At 40.5% G+C, this 23,194-nt stretch overlaps 1 protein-coding gene across 2 annotated transcripts in view; it reads right to left on the reverse strand.

Annotated features, from left to right (window-relative positions):
• Nucleotides 1–23,194, reverse strand: part of EPHX2 (epoxide hydrolase 2) — a 210,929-nt gene that overhangs the window by 52,058 nt on the left and 135,677 nt on the right. For both annotated transcript variants that reach the window (XM_063441977.1, XM_063441976.1), the window contains 6 exons: nt 22,261–22,339; nt 17,914–17,948; nt 17,799–17,825; nt 6,289–6,374; nt 5,427–5,538; nt 2,497–2,571 (listed from right to left, as the gene is read on the reverse strand). In XM_063441977.1, coding sequence (XP_063298047.1) covers nt 2,497–2,571; nt 5,427–5,538; nt 6,289–6,374; nt 17,799–17,825; nt 17,914–17,948; nt 22,261–22,339 — 414 coding nt within the window. The remainder of the gene's footprint in view (nt 1–2,496; nt 2,572–5,426; nt 5,539–6,288; nt 6,375–17,798; nt 17,826–17,913; nt 17,949–22,260; nt 22,340–23,194) is intronic.

Consider the following 23,194-nt stretch of genomic DNA (forward strand, 5'->3'; position numbering starts at 1 on the left):
TGCAATAAGCATACTACTTGCTCCCGTCTATCATGCCATCATATAATTTTATATCTTAAATTAATGTTTTAAACACCCAGTGACAGGCTACTTCAAATATGATTTCCCTGCTCTAAATTCTGATGAGAGGGTACATTTCGTGCTTCTCCCCTCCCTCTTCCTCCCAACGCTAAGGGGTTATTAAGCGGTATGTTTACGGTTAGACCACACTGTTCTGTGGAGTTTTTATGTGTTCACGAATAACAGCCCATTTAGCAACAGCTTTTTGCTTTCAAATTCGATAAGCAAATTTCAGGGTTGGTAAATGCTTGATAAATTATTTTGAATCACCAAATTCCATATTTTCAATGAAAATTAATATAACGAATATGAAAGTTTCTTAAATTCCATGAAAGTTGAAGTCGCTCAAACGGAAAGTCATCGTCTCCCGATAAGCCTTAAAATTGCTTCTATTAATTGCTCCTAACTGTTAACAGGCTTATTGAGAGCCTAAAAGCCGCTGTAATCACAATTAACATCGGCTAATTTTAAATCAAATCCCTAGTTTGGTTAGGGCTGACTATAACTGAAATCAGGAATAGGTAAGTTCAGCAACTCCATGGCTAGACTGCCCCACAAAACTGTCTTTCCCACTGGATGTTGTACTCAGCTGTGTAAGTTATTTTCCAGGTGCCTAAACTCTGTTTTAAATATGTGATTCATGCCACTCACTACCATGTGTCCATTTTGTTTCCTGGGCACTCCCATTCTTGATCATTCCCTCTGTGCCTGCAATGTTAATCCTTTCCATACTTAAGTCCCTTTCTATCTCACACACCTTTTTATGTCTTGCAAATGTGTCTTCCCCAAAGCAGCAACCTCAGCTCTATTACTAGGCAGTTGATAGTTGTGTTTTCAGACAGAATAATCACCAGGTGGATTAAAAACCAAGAAGCAATCACTATGAGCAAAGATCAATCATTGAAATATATCTACATCGGAGAAAAACCATCAAAGCGGACTCTGACAGATCAGGCTGTAGTCCAAGACCTTCCATCATTGTCAAACCACCATCACAGATGCAGCAATAACTAGGATTTAATGGTCAATTCTATGCAGAGCGTAGCAATTACATGACACCTAGAGACCATTATCCAAGTGGCAATAATGAAAGCCATAAGCAGTCAGAGTATTATAAAAAAAAAAACCACATACCATCACCAGAAATCTATTAATCAACAGGTGTATATACACGTCGAAACGTTAATCAGTGTAAAGATTAATTTCTATCCAAATAAAATAATTTCAACATTGCAGCTTATAAAGTAAAACCTTTGTTTAAGACAACCAAGAAGTTTGGGTTTCACCTTGCTGTACTCCTGTGCTTCCTTTAGAATGGATATAGCATTTAAAAGTCCTAATAAGAAAGTGAAGTGGCATCTGTGTTGCTAAAATTAAATTTCTCATATTCAATCTGTTACGTCTACATAAAAACATCTGACAAAGGATTTTAAAAGTCTTTACTCCGTTATGTCCGCAAACTTGGCTGACTTTAGAACTCTGAGAAACTCATTTGATCAGTAGGTGGCATAGAACATTACTAACAGTGACATTCAGAAGGCAAATATTCAAAGTTTCCCAGTAGGTGCCAGTTTTACAAGTCGAATGTTATGTCTTTCATCGAGATGAAATCTGTATCTCTCGCAACTTTAGAATAACTAAATTATGCATGTTTGCACAGAAAGATATCTCACTCCGCTCCAGTTTGTACCAATATATTTAACTAATATACTTACCAGACCAGACGTGTCTAAGTGCCTGGCATGGCTGTAATACAAACACCTCTTTAGAAGTGGCTAAAGGTGAGGGAAAGGTGAGAGCTAAATGTGGGACGAATGCCCGTCAGCCACCAAGATCATTTTCAGCTGTTGACGGTGTAGTGTTCTTATATTGCAGCAATCATTTGATTCTGTCAGTTTCCTTTTTTAGTTATGGTGCAAAAATACAGAAACTCAATTATGTAGACCAGTTGAATTATCTAGTGATGATCGTTTTACATTTTGTTAAACAATTGAACCAGTTTAATGTAATCGTAATGAGAAGACGGGATACAATTTCAGACACACTCCGTGTTCGATGTACACAATTTATGAGGATGGTATCTTGTATTTCAGCTATTTTCCAATATGGAATAGGTCACGACTGCTGAAGAACAGAAGCAGAGCTATCCTGGTAGGTCTGCACATTTCACAGCAAGCTAGAAACATATTAGGAGTATTCTATATTGGAATATTCTTTTATCGTTAAACACGATGCATGAACATAATGATTCTGCTTTAGAATATGTTTTCAAATTAGCTTAACTTATTAAAATAGGTAGATAGACTAACTTGAAAGCACTTATTATGTAACGAACGTCCACATTTTGCAGCAATTCTACCCCTGCACAGACTGAACTGAAATGGAATATGGTAAATAAACCCTATTGTCATTGTTAAAGGAAAGTATGTACTGTACCTGTTCATTTGAACCTTGAAAAAACAGCTTAAATGTTCTTTCTAGATTTCTTTCAAGCTCTGCTTCAGCAACACCCTAGAGAAAAATACATGTTCTGTATAAGTAAGCTTTAACTTTCTGAATTTTAAACATATTCACAGCATAATAAGATATTAAACGGTTTGGTGATTGGCCTTGAAAGGGACGTTGTGGCATTTTCAAACTTTAAAGGGATATTCTAACCACCAAAGCAACGTTAGCTTAACCCCTTCAGGACCGGCCTGTTTTTGCGATGTTTGTACGTTAAGGACCAGAGCAGTTTTAACACTTTTGTGGTGTTTGTGTTTAGCTGTAATTTTCCGCTCTCTCATTTACGGTTCCCATACAAGTTATATATTGTTTTTTTCAGGACAAAAGGGGCTTTCTTTACATACCATTATTTGTATTATGTCCAATATTGTATTTAAAAAAAATAATAAAATATGGTGAAAAATTAAAAAAAAAACATGTTTTTGGACTTTTACTTGAAAAATCTTTTACTTATCTACAAAAGCTAATGAAAAAAACTGCTAAATAGATTCAAAATTTTGTCCCGAGTTTAAAAACACCCAGTGTTTACATGCTTTATTGCTTTTTTTTGCAAGTTATAGGCCTATAAATACAAGTAGGAAATTGCTGTTTCAATATATATATATTTTAAATGTATCAATAGTGACCTTGTAACACCGTTATCTGTCATAAATCCCCGAAACACACCTAACATGTACATATTTTTTTTAAAGTAGACAACCCAGGGTATTCAAAATTGGGTATGTCCAGTTTTTTTTAGTAGCCACTTAGTCACAAACACTGGCCAAAGTTAGCATTTATATTTGTTTGTGTGTTAAAAATGCAAGAAACGCTAACTTTGGCCGGTGTTTGTGACTAAGTGGCTACTAAAAAAGGCTGAACATACCCCATTTGCAATACCTTGGGTTGTCTTCTTTTGCAAATGGTATGCCATCATGGGGCTAATTCTCATTCCTTGGCTACCATACGCTCTCAAAGGCAACCTAACCAATCCGACAAATTTCAATAAAAAAAAAAAGTAAAATCAAGCCTTATATTTGACCCTGTAACTTTCACAAACACTATAAAACCTCTACATGTGGGGTACTGTTATACTCAGGAGACTTCGCTGAACACAAATATTAGTGTATCAGAACAGTAAAATGTATCACAGCAATAATATCCTCAGTGAAAGTGCTGTTTGTGTGTGAAAAATGCAAAAAACTTCACTTTCACTGACAATATCATCGCTGTGATATGTTTTACTGTTTTGAAACACTAATATTTGTGTTCAGCGAAGTCTCCCGAGTAAAACAGTACCCCCATGTACAGGTTTTAGGGTGTCATAGAAAGTTACAGGGTTAAACACAGTGCTAGCAAATTAAATTATCTGGACTTTCGGCCTGGGTTGGCAGGCAGGTCCCTCAAATTGCAATCATTAAAATTACTTAATTAGGTAAAAATATTACATAAATACACATGTAGAATTTTAATATATATACATATTTATATATTTGACGTCTACGTGTATATTTATGAAATTATTTATGTAATTATGTATATGGACATATGTATATTTCGTATTGTTTTTATTTATTTATTTATACATATATATATATATCATTACATTCTAAGTATATTTTGATATAAATATATATATATATATATATATATATATCAAAATACTGTTAGAATAAAATTGCATATATAAATATTTTTTTATAATTATTAAAAATTATTTTTATTTTTTGTTATTTATTTTATTAACATATTATTTGTATTGTATAATAATATATATATACCATATATATAGCAATTATATATATATTGTATATATTCGTGTGTAATTTAAATATAAGTGTATTTTTATATTAATATACGTATATATAAATATAAAAATACACTTAATATGACATTATATATATATGATACATATACATATATTATATATAGATATAATACATGTATATATATCATATATATATATACACATATTATTATTTTTTTTTTTACACTGATTTTACACTTTTTTTTTTTAACTTTATTTTTTTGATTTTTCACTTGCAGGGAGACTGCCTGTCAGCACAGACAGTCCCCCTGCAGGCAGATACACAGACACCTATTGCGGTCATGTGATCGAGTGATCACATGGCCGCAGGGTCCTGATCTGCCGAGGGGGGACTGCCCGGGCAGACAGGCAACCCCCCTGGACCGGGTGGAGCACTGATCGCCGCCGTGGGACCGACGGCGATCAGGTAAGTAGCCCCAGACCGTTATGACGGTTCAGGACCGTCAGCGGTCCAAACGCATGTTTTACCGCTGACGGTCCTGAACCGTCAGCGGTCCTGAAAGGGTTAATGAAGTAGTTTTGGTTTATAGATCATGTCCCTGCAGTCTCACTGCTCAATTCACTGCCATTTAGGAGTTAAATCACTTTGTGTCTGTTTATGCAGCACTAGCCACACCACCCCTGGCTGTGATTCACAGAAAAAAAATTATTAATTTTCAATCAGATCTGATAGCACAGTGTGTTTACTTTATATGTTTGTATCTCCTACTATATTGATTGAACTTTACAGGAAAACTATAGGGTCAAGAGCACAGACATGTATTCATGACCATCTAGTGTTAAAAACACCATCTAGTCCCCCTGGCCTCCCTTTGCTACACACAAAACTGCTTCATAAACTAAAGTTGTTTTAGTGCTGATAGTGTCCCTTTAAGCAGGAGCAAAGGTGAAAGAGATAACATCAGGCCCCTCAAATTGGAGAGAGAAGCTGGGAAAGAGAATAGTCCAATGGAAATCAGGGATCGGCTCATGCAATGCCACAGGTGGTGTACTAAATTACTATGGGCTATTGGCAACAGCAGTTCAACAGGCATTTTGTAAGATTACAGCTTACCGGCTCTTGGAAATAAAGCTGATAGTCAAAGAGGGGGTTAGCTTTTATTCTATCCAAAGCTCTCACTTTTGGATCGGCAGTAAAGAAGGGAGTGTTCAGTGAAGCTACTGCCCTGTGAAAGCAAAGATTATATGCAAGGATATATGTATGTATATATATATATATATATATCTTTATCTATATCATTATTGAGTCACCATTAAATTAACAGCAGGAACAGGTAACAGAGAAGTACAATTTAATTCATGCAAACAACAGGGGGTGTCGCATGCATTGTCTATAAACACTCTAAATTATATTATATGTCTAACACCCGCAGCGTGCACAATTAGATTCATGATCACTTACAGTTCTGGTGTGATGTTGATATTTAACTTTACTGTGGATATTTTAGGGAATAGGTGGAGCAATGCAGCAGAGGCAAATAGTTAACTGTGGCTACCCATGCCAACTGGCCTAGAGCTCATGTGCTGCTATGCCCAAGTGCCCTCAACGTTTAAGCAGGAGCTCGGAGCAAGGGTTGTTACAGTTCTTTTAGTAAGTTGGCATGCGGCTGTCTGTGCTAATCCCAGAGGGAAGTTCTCTGTAAGGCCAGTATTAACCAAAAGATCGCATGACACAAATCACCAACTGCTAAGGTGACACAAAAAGACCACCAGATTGTCCATGCAAAGTGGTAACCTCCTGACACCTCAGAGAGCTGATGAGAACTCCACATTGCAAATGATCTAATTTAAGGTTAAAAAACACAACAGTGCTTCCCATTTTATCAGTTTACACTGATATCGCAAAGTAAATTGACGTGAAGCAACATCCTGGAATTTTATATTTTATAATTCATGTTTTGTTTTTTTTTACTTACCTTACTCTTTCTGGGAAGAAAAGTGCCATGTTCCACACTATGGCACCACCCCAGTCGTGACCAATAAATGTAGCCTGAGAAATACCCTAATTAAAATGATAAAAATGGATACTGTCAAACTTGTTAACTAATAAAACAAAAGTAAATACAGAAATAACGTAATTATAGAAAGGAAAGAAAGATAGAACAAAACATCTTCCCAGAAGAAGATAAGAGGATTGTAAGATTATGGAGTGGAGATTTGTAAAACAAAGCAACTTCATCACTTTTTTAAAGCCAAATCTAGTTTGTCGTATATTGCCTCTCTGTTTGCGGATCTGAACATATGACTGTACTTCATTAGGCAGTGTAATAGGCACTCAGCTTCCCCAGAGGACATTAGGCAGCTACAGCAAATCAAACCCTGATCCAGAGGATGAAGGATTCTGACCTTTAGAATTCAGCAGCTATCAATTTTCCACATGTTAACTAGCGCAAAACTAATGTGTGTACAGCTAGAATGCATCTCTGCATCTTTAAGGAAATCAAAAGACCCAGGGCATTTCTACAGGGAGTTTGACGGCTATTAGCTTAAAACATGTTCCTTACCGCAGAGTAAATGGATTAAACACTATGTAATTCTAGTACAATATAGTGAATATAATGTCACCTTTTACAAACCGGGTATGATGTGCGGAAAATAGTTCTCCTTTTCAATCATTTCTCTTACATTTCAGATTTTACTTTCATTTTGCACAATGAGTAATGCAGATATATTAGAAGGATGTGAATGGCAATTCATATCGACAAATGAGTTATTGCTTTCTTTTTTTAAATGAAAACACAGTTTTTGGTTGGAGTAACCTTTTATAAACAACTTGCTTAGCCAGGCACGTATGTACGCTGAGGGAGTGGTTTCTCACAGAATTCAAAACGGCATCCACATTACTTTGCTGAAATGTTATGCTTTTATTGAATGGCAGCATACATTAAGTCATCAGCTAACACACTAACATAAAAGCATCAGCTTAAAATGTTATCTCCTCGCGAAATTATCTTCATGTTCAAACCTGTTTATCTATAAATCCTTACAAAGATGGCTCATTTCATTCTGAAGTAATTAATGGCAGTGTCCACAATGTATACAGACCCCACAAATCTCATAGAAAGTGCCCTGAGAATTTCTAACAGTAATGCATACGATGAGAAAGACCTCCCTACACAGATTCCCAAGTACTCAGAGATTTCATCCAGAATGAATAATGTATACCTCTGCAAATATTCAATTCCCAGCACCCAACATACTATTTGTTTAGATTAAAGAAATGCAGTTTGATTATCTAAGCTGTCCTGTAGATGCATTATTTGACAAGAATATTGTTACGGTTGCCTCCACGCTGGCTGGAAGTTGGACCGTAGGAAAGGATGCTCCTAGCGCTCACCAAAGGACCATCAGCACCGCAGTCACCATAAGCACTGCAGACTCCACGAACCACCGCTGCTGGGCTGGTATCTCGCCGTCTGCTCTGCGCCCTGGACCTACGACCAGGCTCCAGGTTCCAATAGGCGAACCTCTTCCTTCTGTAGAGCGAAGCAGGATCCGGAACAAGAGCTCTTACAAGAGCTCAGTAGCTAAGGGAGTATGAAGAGCATAGCAATCCCTGTAGTGATTATAGCTGTCCCCTACAAACATGAGTCAAGGCTACAAGTTAGAGGGTCAGCAGAGGTCTGAAGTGCTGGCACACCCAACCTGGCTTTTATTGAGGTACAGGCAAACAGGACACTCCCAGGGGGAGGCATAAAATCACCAATAACAGCAAAGTACAGCCCACAGGTTCCCTCCCCTCAGCTCGGGAGATAATTGAGTTTCCTACTGTATCTACTCAATTATCTCCAAGCTAAAACTTACACATTTTTATACATTTCTATAACTTTCCCATTTTACATGATACATTAATAAAACTTACATTTTTATGAACAACATAAATTGGGGAACAACATACTCAAAATTCGTGAGAATCTGTCCAGTGGTTCCAGAGATATTAAAAAGTCTCTTTGGACCGACCGCACGCCTGTTTGCATGCCCACAAACAGTTCCACAGATTCAGGCTGTGTGGTCGGTCTATCTCTGTCCTGAAAACCAGTAAAGTCCCATCCGAAGACGGTGTTCGAATAGTCGAACGCACTTCGACATCTGTCGAAGTGCCAAAGTAAACCGCGGTTAAAACCTCCTCGGGGGTCGCTAGTCGAGGACAATCGGTTTCCCATACAAAGATGATGAAGTCCCATTCGAACGGGTGTTCGGACGTTCGAACGGGACTTAGTCTCTGGCTGTGGTGTCGAAGGATACTGGAAGGTACAGGTCACCGCGGACGACTGTTTTAAAATGGCCGCTGCCACGTGTTCGAATGTAATGGCGGCCACTTCGACTACTTCGGTACTTCGATTGTATCCGAAGTTCAGTATCGAAGTACCAAACAGTTAAAGGGCCCAGAACAGCATACCAGAATCCTTTGTGCCCGAAGGTAAGTCTTAAAAGGTAATATATTCCAGGGCCATAGTCACGAGGAAGGAGGCTGGCCATTAGGCTTCTCCACAATCCAGGGAAGCAGGGCCAGGTTCTATTTAAAAGGCCAGTTACAAATAACGATTTGTAACAAATATAATGAAGATATGCTTTTCATTTATTTTTTTCCAATAATATGTTCCTAATACATTATATAAAACTGTTAAATAATAACTGTAATGGAGCTCCCTGTACCCCGGCTGGGTACCTCTGCCGAGAACCGCTTCCTAGCTGGCACTGAGGACCATAACTACCGCACCGGACACTATAGACCCCACGAATCACCGCAGCTTGGTTGGGGTCTCTCCGTCCTGCACCCATCCTGGACCCAAGACCTGGATCCAGCTTCCAGTGAATGAACCTCTCCTCCAAGAGAGTGTAGCAGGAACAGCTCTTCCAAAAGCTAGTAGTGATAGCTTTATAGCAGTTTCCCCCAAAAAGAGACAAGACTCTAGATTGAGGGTGAAGTAAGTCTGTTTTAATGGGTAGCCACACTGGCCTTTTATGCGAGTTTCCCAACAAGTGTGACACCCAGGTGGACCTTGTTGGGTACAGGGACACAAAGTGAATAAACCAATAAAAACAGAGTCATACAGTGAGACACTCCCATACACAAACAAACAATAGAATCCATCCTCTGTGCTTGGGAGATAATTGAATCAGGAACTGTACTAATCTAACCCAATTATCCCTAAGCACAGAAAAACATACTTTTTGGGGTTTCATAAAATTGTACCTTAAAAACACATAAAACCCCATAAACGTTAGTCCCCGATCTGCGTGAACAACATACATAAAAATCAGATCGGTTCAGTACTTTCCTGGAAGTCATAGTTTTGACCGACCGTGCACATGGTCCTATGCCCAAAACAGTTCCAGGGAAATCAGTGCTAACAGTCGGTCAAGTTCGGTAGTCTTTTACAGGTTTCCCTGCAGGGCCCATAGTCTGTGGGCAGGAGGTTGGCAAGCAGGCCCCTCCAAGTACAAGTGGCGAGGTTACTTTCGCCACAATAACTATGAGATCAATTTATTAAGCGCGTTATGGCAGCCAAATGATTTTGCGTTGGCCAAAACCTTTATATGTGAAATCTATTTGGCTATTCAAAAAAAGACAAATTTGGCTATCGCAGCCAAATTTATGTAACCATTACGCTACTGCTCATAGTAGTTAACACCTTCTAAATCTATGTATATACAATTCCCAAACAACCAAACTGCAGCCATATCCCCTTTATTCATTTAGGTCAATTCTACTGATGCAGACAAACTTAGTATTTTACTCATCACCCTAATTCAAACCCTAACTTTAAATAACTCCCAAAACCTCTTCTCATCGAGAGCAGGGAAATTAAGCTGCAGTTTGGTTATAACTAGTTTGGCCTTTAGCTGACATTTGGCAGGATCTATTGAAAAATGTCCAGTGTTCAAAATAACCACATCAGACATTTTGGGGCCCCTAACACAGCTCAAGGTCTGGGCCCACCGGTGTCCACCTCCAAATCCTGCCCACAGGAATACACACAGACACACACAGAAAGATACACACATACTAACAGACACAAATACTGAGACATACACACATACTGGCATACTGACACACGCACAAGGAGATACAGATACACACACATACATACTCACATACTGACACACACAGATACACACATACATACATACACATACTGACATACATACATACACACTGACATACATACATACATACTGATAGATATATACATACATACACACACAGACCGGTATACATACACACAAGAGATATATACATACATACACACATACATACATACATACATACATACATACACACACACAGAGACATATATACATACACACACAGACAGACATATATACATACACACACACACACACACAGACATATATACATACACACACACACAGACATATATACATACACATACACACAGACATATATACATACACACACACACAGACATATATACATACACATACACACAGACATATATACATACACACACACACAGACATATATACATACACACACACACAGACATATATACATACACATACACACAGACATATATACATACACATACACAGACATATATACATACACATACACAGACATATATACATACACATACACAGACATATATACATACACACACACAGACATATATACATACACACACACACACACACATATACATACACACACACACACAGACATATATACATACACACACACACACAGACATATATACATACACACACACAGACATATATACATACACACACAGACATATATACATACACACATACATCGATATATACACACATACATACTGACAAACAGACATACACATACATATATACACCTCATTTTTTAGCCAGGAGGGTGGCTGGGGATGATGGGAGCGGATGTGATGCCTCGCCTCTCCTCAGCTGTCTCTCCCCCCGCGCGGAGTAAGCTGGGAGGAGGAAGTGACCCGCCGTCACTTCCTCCCAGCAGCACTTGCGGTGCAGCCGCAATTCTTTTTAAAGGGGACAGGTCGCGCTATTACACGGCTGCAGCGCTGACCGGGCCCCTGAAGATATAGGGCTCATCGGGTGGCTCTAAATGCTTGGGCCACCTGATGGGCCCAGGTGCAGATGGGGCCCGTGCAGCGGGTGGGGGCCCTAAATAACCCCCCCAATCAAGGTGACTAGGGGTCACCACCCCCCACCCAAATAAAACTATCCCCTACCTACCCCCCTCACCTTAAAAATAATGAGCGGGGGGGCATAAAATAACTAACCTGTAAACAAAAATTAACCATTTGGCGTCTTCTTTTTTCTAAAATCTTCATTTTTCAGCCCCAAAAAAGGGCAAATAAAAAGCCATCATACCCGTCGAACTTAAAATAAAATGAAAAACCAGAGCGCGAAAAAAAAAAAAAAAGATGCTAAAAAAATTAATCCAGCCTCACCCATGGAGGGCTCCGCGCAGACTGAGCTCTGCAGGGCGGGGGAAGGCTTATAAAGGCAATTAGGCCAAGAACACTCTGATTGGTTGGTTTAAGCCAATCAGAGTGCTCTTTGGAATTTCCCCACGCTCTGTAAAATGACAAAGAATTTTCCCACGCTGTGTAAAATGACACAGAGCACTCTGATTGGGTGGCTTGAAACCCATCCAATCACAGTGCTCTGTGTCATTTTACACAGCGTGTAAAATGACAAAGACCACTCTGATTGGTGGGCTTGGAATCTAACCAATCACAGTGCTCAGTCTGCGCGGAGCCCTCCATGGGTGAATATGGATTAATTTTTTTAGCGTCGAGTTTTTTCGTCAGGATTTTTTTTTTGCGCTCAGGTTTTTTATTTTATTTTAAATTCGACGGGTATGATGGCTTTTTATTTGGCCTTTTTTGGGGCAGAAAAATGAAGATTTTAGAAAAAAGAATACGTCAAATGGTAAGTTTAATTTTTGTTTACAGGTTAGCTATTTTATTCCCCCCTATTTTTTGGTGGGGGTTGACTAGGGGCTTGGGACCTTGATTGGGAGGGGGTGACTTTTTATTTAGGGCCCCCACCCGCCGCTCAGGGGTGAGGGCCGGGGGGGGGGGGGTGACTTTTTATTTAGGGCCCCCACCCGCCGCTCAGGGGTGAGGGCCGGGGGGGGGGTAGACAGTATGTCCCCGCCCCCTATTTGTTTTTTAGGGCTCAGGGGTGGGGGCCAGGGGGGAGGAGAGTAGGTCCCCCCCCTACTGGTTTTTAGGGTTCCCACCCTCCGCTCAGGGGTGGGGGACCAGGGGGAGGACAGTAGGTCCCCCCCCCCCCTTATCCTTATTTAGGGTCCCCACCCACCTCGCAGGGGTGGGGGCGGTGGGTGGACAATAGGTCCCCCCATTGTGATTTATAGCCCCCACCCACCGCGCAGAGGTGGGGGCTGGGGGAGGGGAGGACAGTAGCCCCCCCCCCCTCATTGTCATTTAGGGCCCCCACCCGTCGCCCATGGGTGGGGGCGGGGGAGGGAGGACAATAGGTCCTCCCCCCAAATTGTTATTTAGGGGGCCCCCACCCACCCGGCACAGGGGGGGGCGGTTAGTATTTTTTATTTTTTTTTTAAACAGTGAGCAGCCATAGTCTGCTCACTGTTGAATAGACATGCCCCTACTCGCGGTATAGCGAGTAGGGGCTGAATTTACTAATACTAAGTAATCTTTACTTAGTATTAGTAAATGTGGCTGAAAGACCAATTTAGGTCTTTCAGCCTTTTAGTAGATAGCTCCCTAATACCATGGGAATTAGGGAGTTATCTACTAAGCGGCTGCAAGATGCAGCCACAGCACAAATAGGATCGGAATTTCATTAATTCGAATGAAATTGCGATCCGAACAAAGTACCGAATTGCATCTTAACACGAATGGAGAAACAGTGCTCATTCTGTTAGGATGCAATTCAGCAGTTTTGCCGGCGTTCTGTCTAAGTGACAGGACGTTCGGCAATACTGACAGGAAGCATCGTGGGAACAGGGAGGAAAGCTAGGAATCATGGGAAAATTGCTCTGACCAGCAGAAATGAAGCACACTTTGCTCCTCCGCTGGTCAGAGCTGGTCAAGCGGAGGTATCCTCCATAAGACAAAAGAGTCCCTACTTTGTCTTATGATTTTAAAGAAAACTAATGAAGACAGGAAGAAAAGAATAACAGATCCTGAGAGAGGGGGAGAAGAGGAAGAGATTGAGGAAAGGTAAGTTCGGCATGACAGTGCCGCTTTAAGGTTGGTTTGCGTGGTATGTGCATACACTACATCCCTATATTCTATGACCGGCATTACCATTTGCTGTACAATCAGTTTCTTTACTGTGGGGCTTAGCCAGGATTTGTTTCTGTACAGGGCATCTAGTTTTGGGTATAGTCTTGATGAGAGTTTTTCAATGTTGAGGCTAAAGGATAGGTTGGGGTCTAGCAACATTCCTAAGTATGAGGTCAGTTTGTTATTTAATTTTGTCCTGATGCATGAATGATGTAGGTCACCACAGTGCAATGTGATAATTAGCTAACTTTATAATCAAGCTTCAAACCTTTTAAATAATTAGTGGCTCAGAGAGATAGGCTTGCTGAAGAATCATTACATTGGATGTATATTGCAATAAAATGAAAATATTCCAAAAAAAACATGTTTGTATATAATATTTTGTACTGAAAACATCATAAATTAATAGATGTCATCTTTTCACACTATATCTGTAAAAAAAAAAAGTAGGTGGGATAAACAAAAACAAAAAAAATAATAATTAACAAAATCCATGCCCAGTCCACACATGCATACAATAGGTGAAGTATATGCATAATGCTTCAAGTAGCAGATTAAATATAAATTGAACACTATGTTTGCTGTTAAAGCCTTCAGGATATATCCATAATTTATACAAAGCTGGATGTAAAGGATTCACTGCTATGAATTTTTTTGTTCAAGAATTTTATATATTTTATTCCCATCTCACTTGATAATTTTATTCTATGGACTGTGCGTAATTGGATTCTGCCAGGATTCGGCATATTATAAAATATTTACAGAAATGTGCTGTGAATGAACACGGCTTGTTTACTATCGCCTTGTCGTATCACTAATACTCCAGAGATGCCAAGATAATTTCATAACATTTGTAATTGAATTAATAAGAATTGATCAACTCCCCAAATGCTTACAGGGGGCAGCAATCTCGCTCAAACTATTATTAACTGTTCCTTGGCATTCATTTATTCCCCTACTTTAATTGACGATTAGCTGTCCTTTCAGCTTCGGAAGAATCGATGAGAACAAGGGACGTGGACTATGAAGAAATAAATTAACAATGTTGCTGGATTTGCACACAATGCTAAATCCTGAGTTGTGCATCACTGAAATATTCCCAAAACAATAGCAGTAGCTTCCCAAGTGTTTTCACAATTGTTCTGTTAGGCTAATGTACAATGACTAGTTAATATGGCATGCTTAATATTCCCATGGAGGAACTAGTGGATTTGTCTCTTCCAAGAGTCATGGACTGAGAGAAAATATAGGGATTATGGAATTATGTTATTGCTGCTATACTGGAACTGATTCCACAGCATGGAGCTGGTTGGCAGGCTTAAAACAAAAAAAGGATGTATTACTCCAGCGTTTTTGTAAAGATAATATGACAGTCCCCCTGTCCCTGGATTTTAAAACTTTGTTTCTTTCACCTATTGGTTCGGTATATGGGGTACACCGAATTGATTATGCTCATTTTGTTCGTATACTGAATAAACTCACGAACTGTTAGACCACCCATATACTAAGTGTGCTGCTCGTTGACCCTTTAAACCTCTGTCAGCACCTCCTTAACCGCAATAACCACAGCATTCTAAGCAGTCAGCTGGGTGGTCGCGCTTCGTATGTGCGAACACTTGGCGACGGCCATATTAGCCGTGAACATATGCAGCGGTGTTTGGTTGTCGAGTGTATGCATCCAAAATTGGACACTCGACTGCCCAAACACCGCTGAAACATTCACCTCCACCTGCGTTCAGTTAAATGCATCAGAACTGAAATGCGTTCGGTGGGAGCACACTCCCGAACAAAGGACACAAAGACACGTATGCACGAACAATTACATTCAGTATTTTATTGTATTTTGTACACCCCAAAAAAGACAGACCGCTCAGCCTAATTTCCTGGAACTGTTTTGGGCAGAGGCCTTGTGTGTGGTCGGTCTAAACTCGACCCCGGTGGCGTTTCAGCTGCGTTTGCGAAATCTGAGCGTTTTCAGGATATGTTGGGTGCTCAGATCCAGGCTATCCAGGGATATAGGATTTGAGAGGGTACCTGATTGTGAAATGTATGTTTTGGGGTGTAATGCATGATATGTTCTGAACCTGAGAGATAATGTAATTTAGATGTGTACTTTGTAACAATCTCCTCTCAGGTCCAGCGGGGAATGCCCCTGGAATATGTTTTAGGAAACCCCTTGCATGGGGAGTTACATACAAGACCGTGTGTGGCTCCCAATAAACCAGTTTATCCCCAACATAGAGCCTCGTCTCATGTGTGTGGGAGAAAGCAATACCAGCTATATCCCTGTTCTTTGGATTGCTATAATCACTTGCTCTGTTAAAGGACCACTATAGGCACCCAGACCACTTCAGCTTAATGAAGTGGTCTGGGTGCCAGGTCCATCCAGGGTTAACCCTGCCTGCTGTAAACATAGCAGTTTCAGAGAAACTGCTATGTTTACAAATGGGTTAATCCAGCCTCTAGTGGCTGTCTCATTGACAGCCGCTAGAGGTGCTTCTGCGCTTCTCACTGTGATTTTCACAGTGAGAAGACGCCAGCGTCCATAGGAAAGCATTGAGAATGCTTTCCTATGAGGTTGGCTGAATGCGCATGCGCCACGCATTCGCATTCAGCCGATGGAAAAAGGTAGGAATTTAACCCCTTCCTCACCTTAGAGCCCGGCGGGAGAGGGACCCAGAGGGTGAGGGTGACCCAAGGACCCTATAGAGCCAGGAAAACGAGTATGTTTTCCGGCACTATAGTAGTCCTTTAACCCCTTAAGGACCAAACTTCTGGAATAAAAGGGAATCATGACATGTCACACATGTCATGTGTCCTTAAGGGGTTAAGAGCTATACCTGCTCTACTTGCTTTGGATTACACTTATTAGGAAATTACTACAGCATCACTCACACTAGGGGGAAAAGAACATCTCTGGAGGAGAAAACTCTTCCTAACAGGGTGGCCTCCACAGATAACATCTATGTGAAAAATTGTCTGAAAATTATTTCTCTGAAATCCAGCACAATCAAAAGATAAAGAGTAGGGACTATAAAAAATATGTGGATGTTCAGACTCTTCCATAGACTCAAATTATGTACTTTTGCACATGCTCAAAAGCAGCAAGGTGATCTTGGCATGACAGGAAGAAGATAATGGCAATGAGGATGAAGAACATGAGGTGTCACCATTCAATAGATTTAATATCTATGTTTTTTCCCCACCCCAACCCAAGTGATTGGTCTTACTTCAAAATGAACTAAGAAGCTGCAATCGCTGTTTATTCTACTTTGTATTCTTTTGCAAAATATATATAATACATCAGACTATCATTCTTCATAAATTTACATTGTTCCTTTGCTGAAAACAACTATGGATGTCTTACAGAATTAAGAGGGGAAGAATAGATATGGGAGGTAGTTTAGGGACGTTCCCAATGAAATTTAGCAAATTTGTCTACAGTAACATGAATGTATAAGCCAATTTAGAGAGTATTTATTGGGAAAAATGCACTTTTTACTGAAGTAAAAAAAAAAAAAAAAGGATTGCCTTCTAAGAAGAAACCGATGTAGTTTGTCTTGAAGGGAATTGGAAATATATGAGCAGATCATTTTATGTTTGTATTTTCTTTCTCTAGTTTTATTACTGCTGCTTCTGTAATAGCCACCATTCTGACTCTTCTTTCTAAAGCACACAATAAATTCAGTGAGTAAGGAAAAAATAAAAATCGGAATATTTCTGCCTGTCTTAGCACAGAGTATACCTTTCTCCCCGCATATAATACCTACAAAGGCCGCCTACAGAGCTTCCCTCTTCATCTTTTCACAAACAGACAAGAACGAGATAATGTGTGGACTGAACAAAAACCAAAACATATTGCTGAAAAAGCAAAGGAACAACAAAAGCCCATTGCAAAATGGAATACAAATGATGAAAAAGACTGAAGAACAAAAAGAAAGAAACGGAGGTGAAATCTCCGTTCAGAGGCTTTATAGCAGGCATGCCAGGGCAACAGGTGGAACCAAAACTGATACAGAACCATCACTTCCACAAGGCTTTTAGGTTGGCGCAGAATAATTGGTGTTGAAGTTCTGCAACAGCTGCAGGGCTACCTTTGGCAACGTGTGCTCTACAAAATCACAGACTGCTCAGGCAATAAACAGAACTTACAAAATGATTCCTTTACTTACCAGCTTATCAAGAAACACCACCAAGCCCTGGAAAGAAAGAAATAGTGCATTATTATTTATATATACCCGTATGTCAGTGTTAGCAAACCAAAACGTCAAGTTTTAAATTTGATACCTTGCAGAGTTCTTCTTGAGAATATTCTTCTATTTCTATAACAGAACCAAAATACATGTTAATATTTGGCTTAAAAAGTTTCAGCATTTATCCTTCTCCTGACAAGCTATAAAACCATATTAACTTATTGGAAGTGTCTATGTGCGATACCCAATTAAACTAGACCTCTAATGTGAAGACAAGATTTAGAAACCCAAAAATGCATGTAGCCATTACTTGTTTTATGCATTTTGTTATGCATTATATATATATATATATATATATATATATATATATATATATATATATATATATATATATATATATATATGAAAAATTATTTTCTCATCCCTCCTGCGTGGTATGTTTATTACTCATTTTTGGGTCCTCTACCAGAGGCCTGGGAGTTTGAGGGTTCTGCACAGTATCTTAGCTGTTCCTAGAACTGCACTCTTCTGGACAGGGATCTCAGATGTCCCACCTGGAATCTGTTGAAGCCACTCCCCCAGCTTGGGAGTCACAGCCCGAGTGCTTCTTTCACAACGGGGACTACTACTTCCTTCACTTTGCACATACTTTCTAGTTCTTCTTTCAGTCCTTGGTATTTGTCCACCTTCTCATGTTCCTTCTTCCTGATGTTATAGTCACTGGGTATTGCCACATCCACCACAACTGCAGTCTTTCATTCCTTTTCTACCACCACGATGTCTGGTTGGTTGGCCAGCACTTGCTTGTCTGTCTGGATCTTGAAGTCCCACAGGATCTTAGCCCGGTCATTCTCAACTAGCCTTGGCGGTATCTCCCATCTGTGCAGATGTTTCGGTACACAATCCCAACAACTTGGTTGTGTCTCTCCGTGTATGCTGTTCCTGTTCACATCTTGCATCCGGCTACTAGGTGCTGGACTGTCTCTGAGGCCTCTTTGCATAGTCTGCACCTTGGGTCTTGCCTGGTGTGGTAGAGTCCAGATTCTATTGATCTGGTGCTGAGTGCCTGCTCCTGTGCTGCTAGGATTAGTGCTTCAGTGCTGTCTTTCAGTCCTGCCTTTTCCAAACACTAGTAGGATTTTGGCATGTGAGCCACATCCACTATCTGCCAGTGGTACACCCCATGGAGAGTTTTGTCTTGCCAAGGAACCTTTTTCTGCATCCTCGATCTGTGGAAGTCTCAGGCATTCCCTTAGCAGTTCATCTTTGGAAGCTATCTTTGTGATGTACTTGTGGATGCTCTGTGTTTCATGCAGGACTGTGGCCTTGACACTCATCAGGGCCCTACTTCCTTCCTTCCGGCAGGTATACAGTCTCTGAGCTTAACCATAACAAACATGGAAAGGTGACTGTGACTCTCCTTTTACAATATGCAACAGTAGAAAGTTTTGTAGTGATTATGAATGTATTAAGTTTGGACGTTTCAAATGTATTTGCTTTTTTTTTTTTTTTTTTTTTTATAGAGCATCTCATTCAGGCCCGGACTGGCCATCAGGCAAACCGGGCAAATGCCCGGTGGGCCGCGATGGCCATGGGCCGAGGCCAGCAGGAAAGATCAAGAGATCTCCCCTGCCGGCACATGCGCAGCAGCACTGGCCCCAAGATGGAGTTCTATCCCATCATGGGCCGGAGGGGAGATCGGGAAGTGAGCTTCCTTTCTCTTCTCGCGAGCTCCGAGATTATCAGAGCGTTGCCATGGTAACCCACGGCAACGCTCTGAAAAAAACAGCGCTCGCGAGAGGGAGACCTTGTCTGTACCCTGCGGGGTACAGACTGAATTACCTGCCGCTGGACCGCCAGGGATGTGTGTGTGGCGTAGCCCCCCCTCACTGGACCAGGTATGTGAATGCTCCCTCCCCCCCTGCAAAGTTAAAAGGGGGAGTAAATGGAATTTTTTTTTTTTTTTTTTACTTTTTAATAATAATAATTTAAGGCCATATACACACACAAACACATTACACACATACAAACACTCACACATTCTGCTCCCCTGCACTAACACACACACACTGCACTAACACACACTGCACTAACACACAAACATACTGCTCCCCTGCACTAACACACAAACACACACTGCACTAACACACTAACACACACTGCACTAACACACACTGCACTAACACACACTGCACTAACACACACTGCACTAACACACAAACATACTGCTCCCCTGCACTAACACACACTGCACTAACACACAAACATACTGCTCCCCTGCACTAACACACTACACACACAGCGCCCCCTGCACTAACACACATACACACTACAGCCCCTGCACTAACACACAAACACACTGCATACACTCAATACCCCTACATACACACTACAGCCCCTGCATTAACACACAATACACACTCTATACCCATATATCCACACTGCACCTCCTGCACTTACACACAAACACACTACACACACTCTATACCCCTTATATACACACTATTCCCCTGACACTCACATACACACACTATATCCCATAAACCTACACTTCACTCCATGCACTCTCATACGTTATACCCCTATAAACACACACATTACACCCCCTGCATGCACCCACACTAATTTATATCCCCTATAAATACATATTCTGCACCCCTTGTACACACTACACCACCTATGCATATATTATCCCCCCTATACACATGTGCTCTGCAGCTCCTATATGCATACACACACTAGAGCCCCTAGATACACTCACAAACACACAGTACAGCTCCTTACATGCACACACTCCACAGGCCCTATATAAATACACACACACACAAACACACATACTTTACAACCCAGAGACACACACACTACAGCCCCTAGCCACATGCAGTATGCCACAAACAGACCCCTTCACACACACAATTGCTCTACACACATGCAACGTCCAAACATATACAACAACACAAGGAACATCCCCACACATGCACAACACTCTTTAACAGTCCGGTTCCTGTTTTGATCTCTGGTATCCCACTATTGAGGACACCAGAGACAAATCGCCAGCAAACGCAGCACAAAAAAAAAATCATGGCATTTATTTTAGCCAGGAGCACTGGATGCTCTGGAGGAGCGTCACATTAACATACTCATTTGGTGGGGGGGAAAGGGGTGTGCGTGTCAATGGTGGTGACATGACATGCCCCCTTTCTGGCCCCGCCCCTAATAGTGGGCTGCTCTGCCTTTAATTGCCCGGGCTGAATTTGTGTCCCAGTCCGGCCCTGATCTCATTATGGACCAATGAAACCGGTACAATTCAGTGGATTGATCTTACAGTATGCAGAATGTTCTGGCTAAGATTAGAATTCTAGATGTAAACAAACAGAAACTTTGAAGCAGATTTCGAAGTCAGTGAAGTGGAACCTTATACTGCATTACATAACCTGGTATTCAAGTATAATATTTTATTAAATGTGAATTGCTGGCGACAGTTGAAAACAGTCGTATTAGTAAAAGAAAATGTACAGGTGACGAGTAACTTCAGTTACAGTTGTCGGATCAACAGGATTATGGTGCATTATCAAGAAATCATCATGGAATTGCAAATTTAAGGCCAAGTCAGCTGAGCTGCCAACATTATATTTTCTTCGAGTTGGAAATTTTGACCTAATATGTACATTTCTTTCCATAATTTCTGCATTCGGTCTAGCAGTGTTTGGAAGCTTCGCCTATCAGTGTGTGGAATTCCCAAGCTTCCAAGGTGAAATCAAATGAAAAGTAATCATGTCGATTACTTTGAGGTCTCAAACATGATCCACTCGAAGGAACACTTCAAGCACCATAACCACTGTAGCCTGCAGGAAAGGTTGCAAAATATATTGGAAGCAGGGAGACCCAAGGAAGTTGTTGAAAAACACTGTAGTGTTTATGGTGACTGGAGTGGTCCTGGACTCAATTTCACATCATGAGCTCAAGAATTCCACATACAGTCGGGCAGCACTCTCAAACCCTGCCTGACAAAATGTAGAAATCATGATGGTCCTGCATAAAAAGAGTGATTTGGCAACTCTAACATCAGCAATTATTAAATCTAATTTTTTGATGTAGCAAAACTGTCAGCAACAGCATTTATTAAATAATATAATTTAATATAGCCTTTACCTAGGCTAAACGCATGATAAAAGACACTGGTCAGTGTTGTGAGAAAGGACAGATTTAACCTTGTAAAAAGTGACACCAAGTTTTTAAATGCAGGACAGGTGCAAATTTCCATATAGTTCTCAACCTGACAAAATATTATCTGCTTAGAAAATTAATGACTTTGCACTTTGAATTTCTATCAGTATAACAATCATCTAAACCTATAGTACAGTGTTATTTATTAACTAAAGACTGCTAAATATAGAAATGTCTTATGAAATGTGCATTTTCACCATATCCATAAACTTACCAGCAGGGGCAGAGGAGTCCCCATAACCTTTCATATCCAAGGCAAGAACTCTATAACCCCCGTCTGCCAGGGCAGGGATCTATACACAAAAAGAAAGGTTATTCAATGTCAGGGCAGGGATCTATACACAAAAAGAAAGGTTATTCAATGTCAGGGCAGTGATTTAAACACAAAACAAAGGTATGTTAACATCAGGGCAGGGATCTATACACAAAAAGAAAGGTTACTCAGTGTCAGGGCAGGGATCTATACACAAAAAGAAAGGTTATTCAATGTCAGGGCAGGGATCTATACACAAAAAGAAAGGTTATTCAATGTCAGGGCAGTGATTTAAACACAAAAAGAAAGGTTACTCAGTGTCAGGGCAGGGATCTACTGTATACACAAAATGAAAGGTTACTCAGTGTCAGGGCAGGGATCTACTGTATACACAAAATGAAAGGTTACTCAGTGTCAGGGCAGGGATCTACTGTATACACAAAATGAAAGGTTACTCAGTGTCAGGGCAGGGATCTACTGTATACACAAAATGAAAGGTTACTCAGTGTCAGGGCAGGGATCTACTGTATACACAGAATGAAAGGCTACAAAGCGTCAGGGATCTACTGTATACACAAAATGAAAGGTTACTCAGTGTCAGGGCAGGGATCTACTGTATACACAAAATGAAAGGTTACTCAGTGTCAGGGCAGGGATCTACTGTATACACAGAATGAAAGGTACTCAGTGTCAGGGCAGAGATCTACTGTATACACAAAATGAAAGGTTACACAGTGTCAGGGCAGAGATCTACTGTATACACAAAATGAAAGGTACTCAGTGTCAGGGCAGAGATCTACTGTATACACAAAATGAAAGGTGTCAGGGCAGGGATCTACTGTATACACAGAATGAAAGGTTACAAAGCGTCAGGGATCTACTGTATACACAAAAT

This window comes from Pelobates fuscus, chromosome 2 (assembly GCF_036172605.1).
Source record: "Pelobates fuscus isolate aPelFus1 chromosome 2, aPelFus1.pri, whole genome shotgun sequence".
NCBI classification, from domain to species: Eukaryota; Metazoa; Chordata; class Amphibia; order Anura; family Pelobatidae; genus Pelobates; species Pelobates fuscus.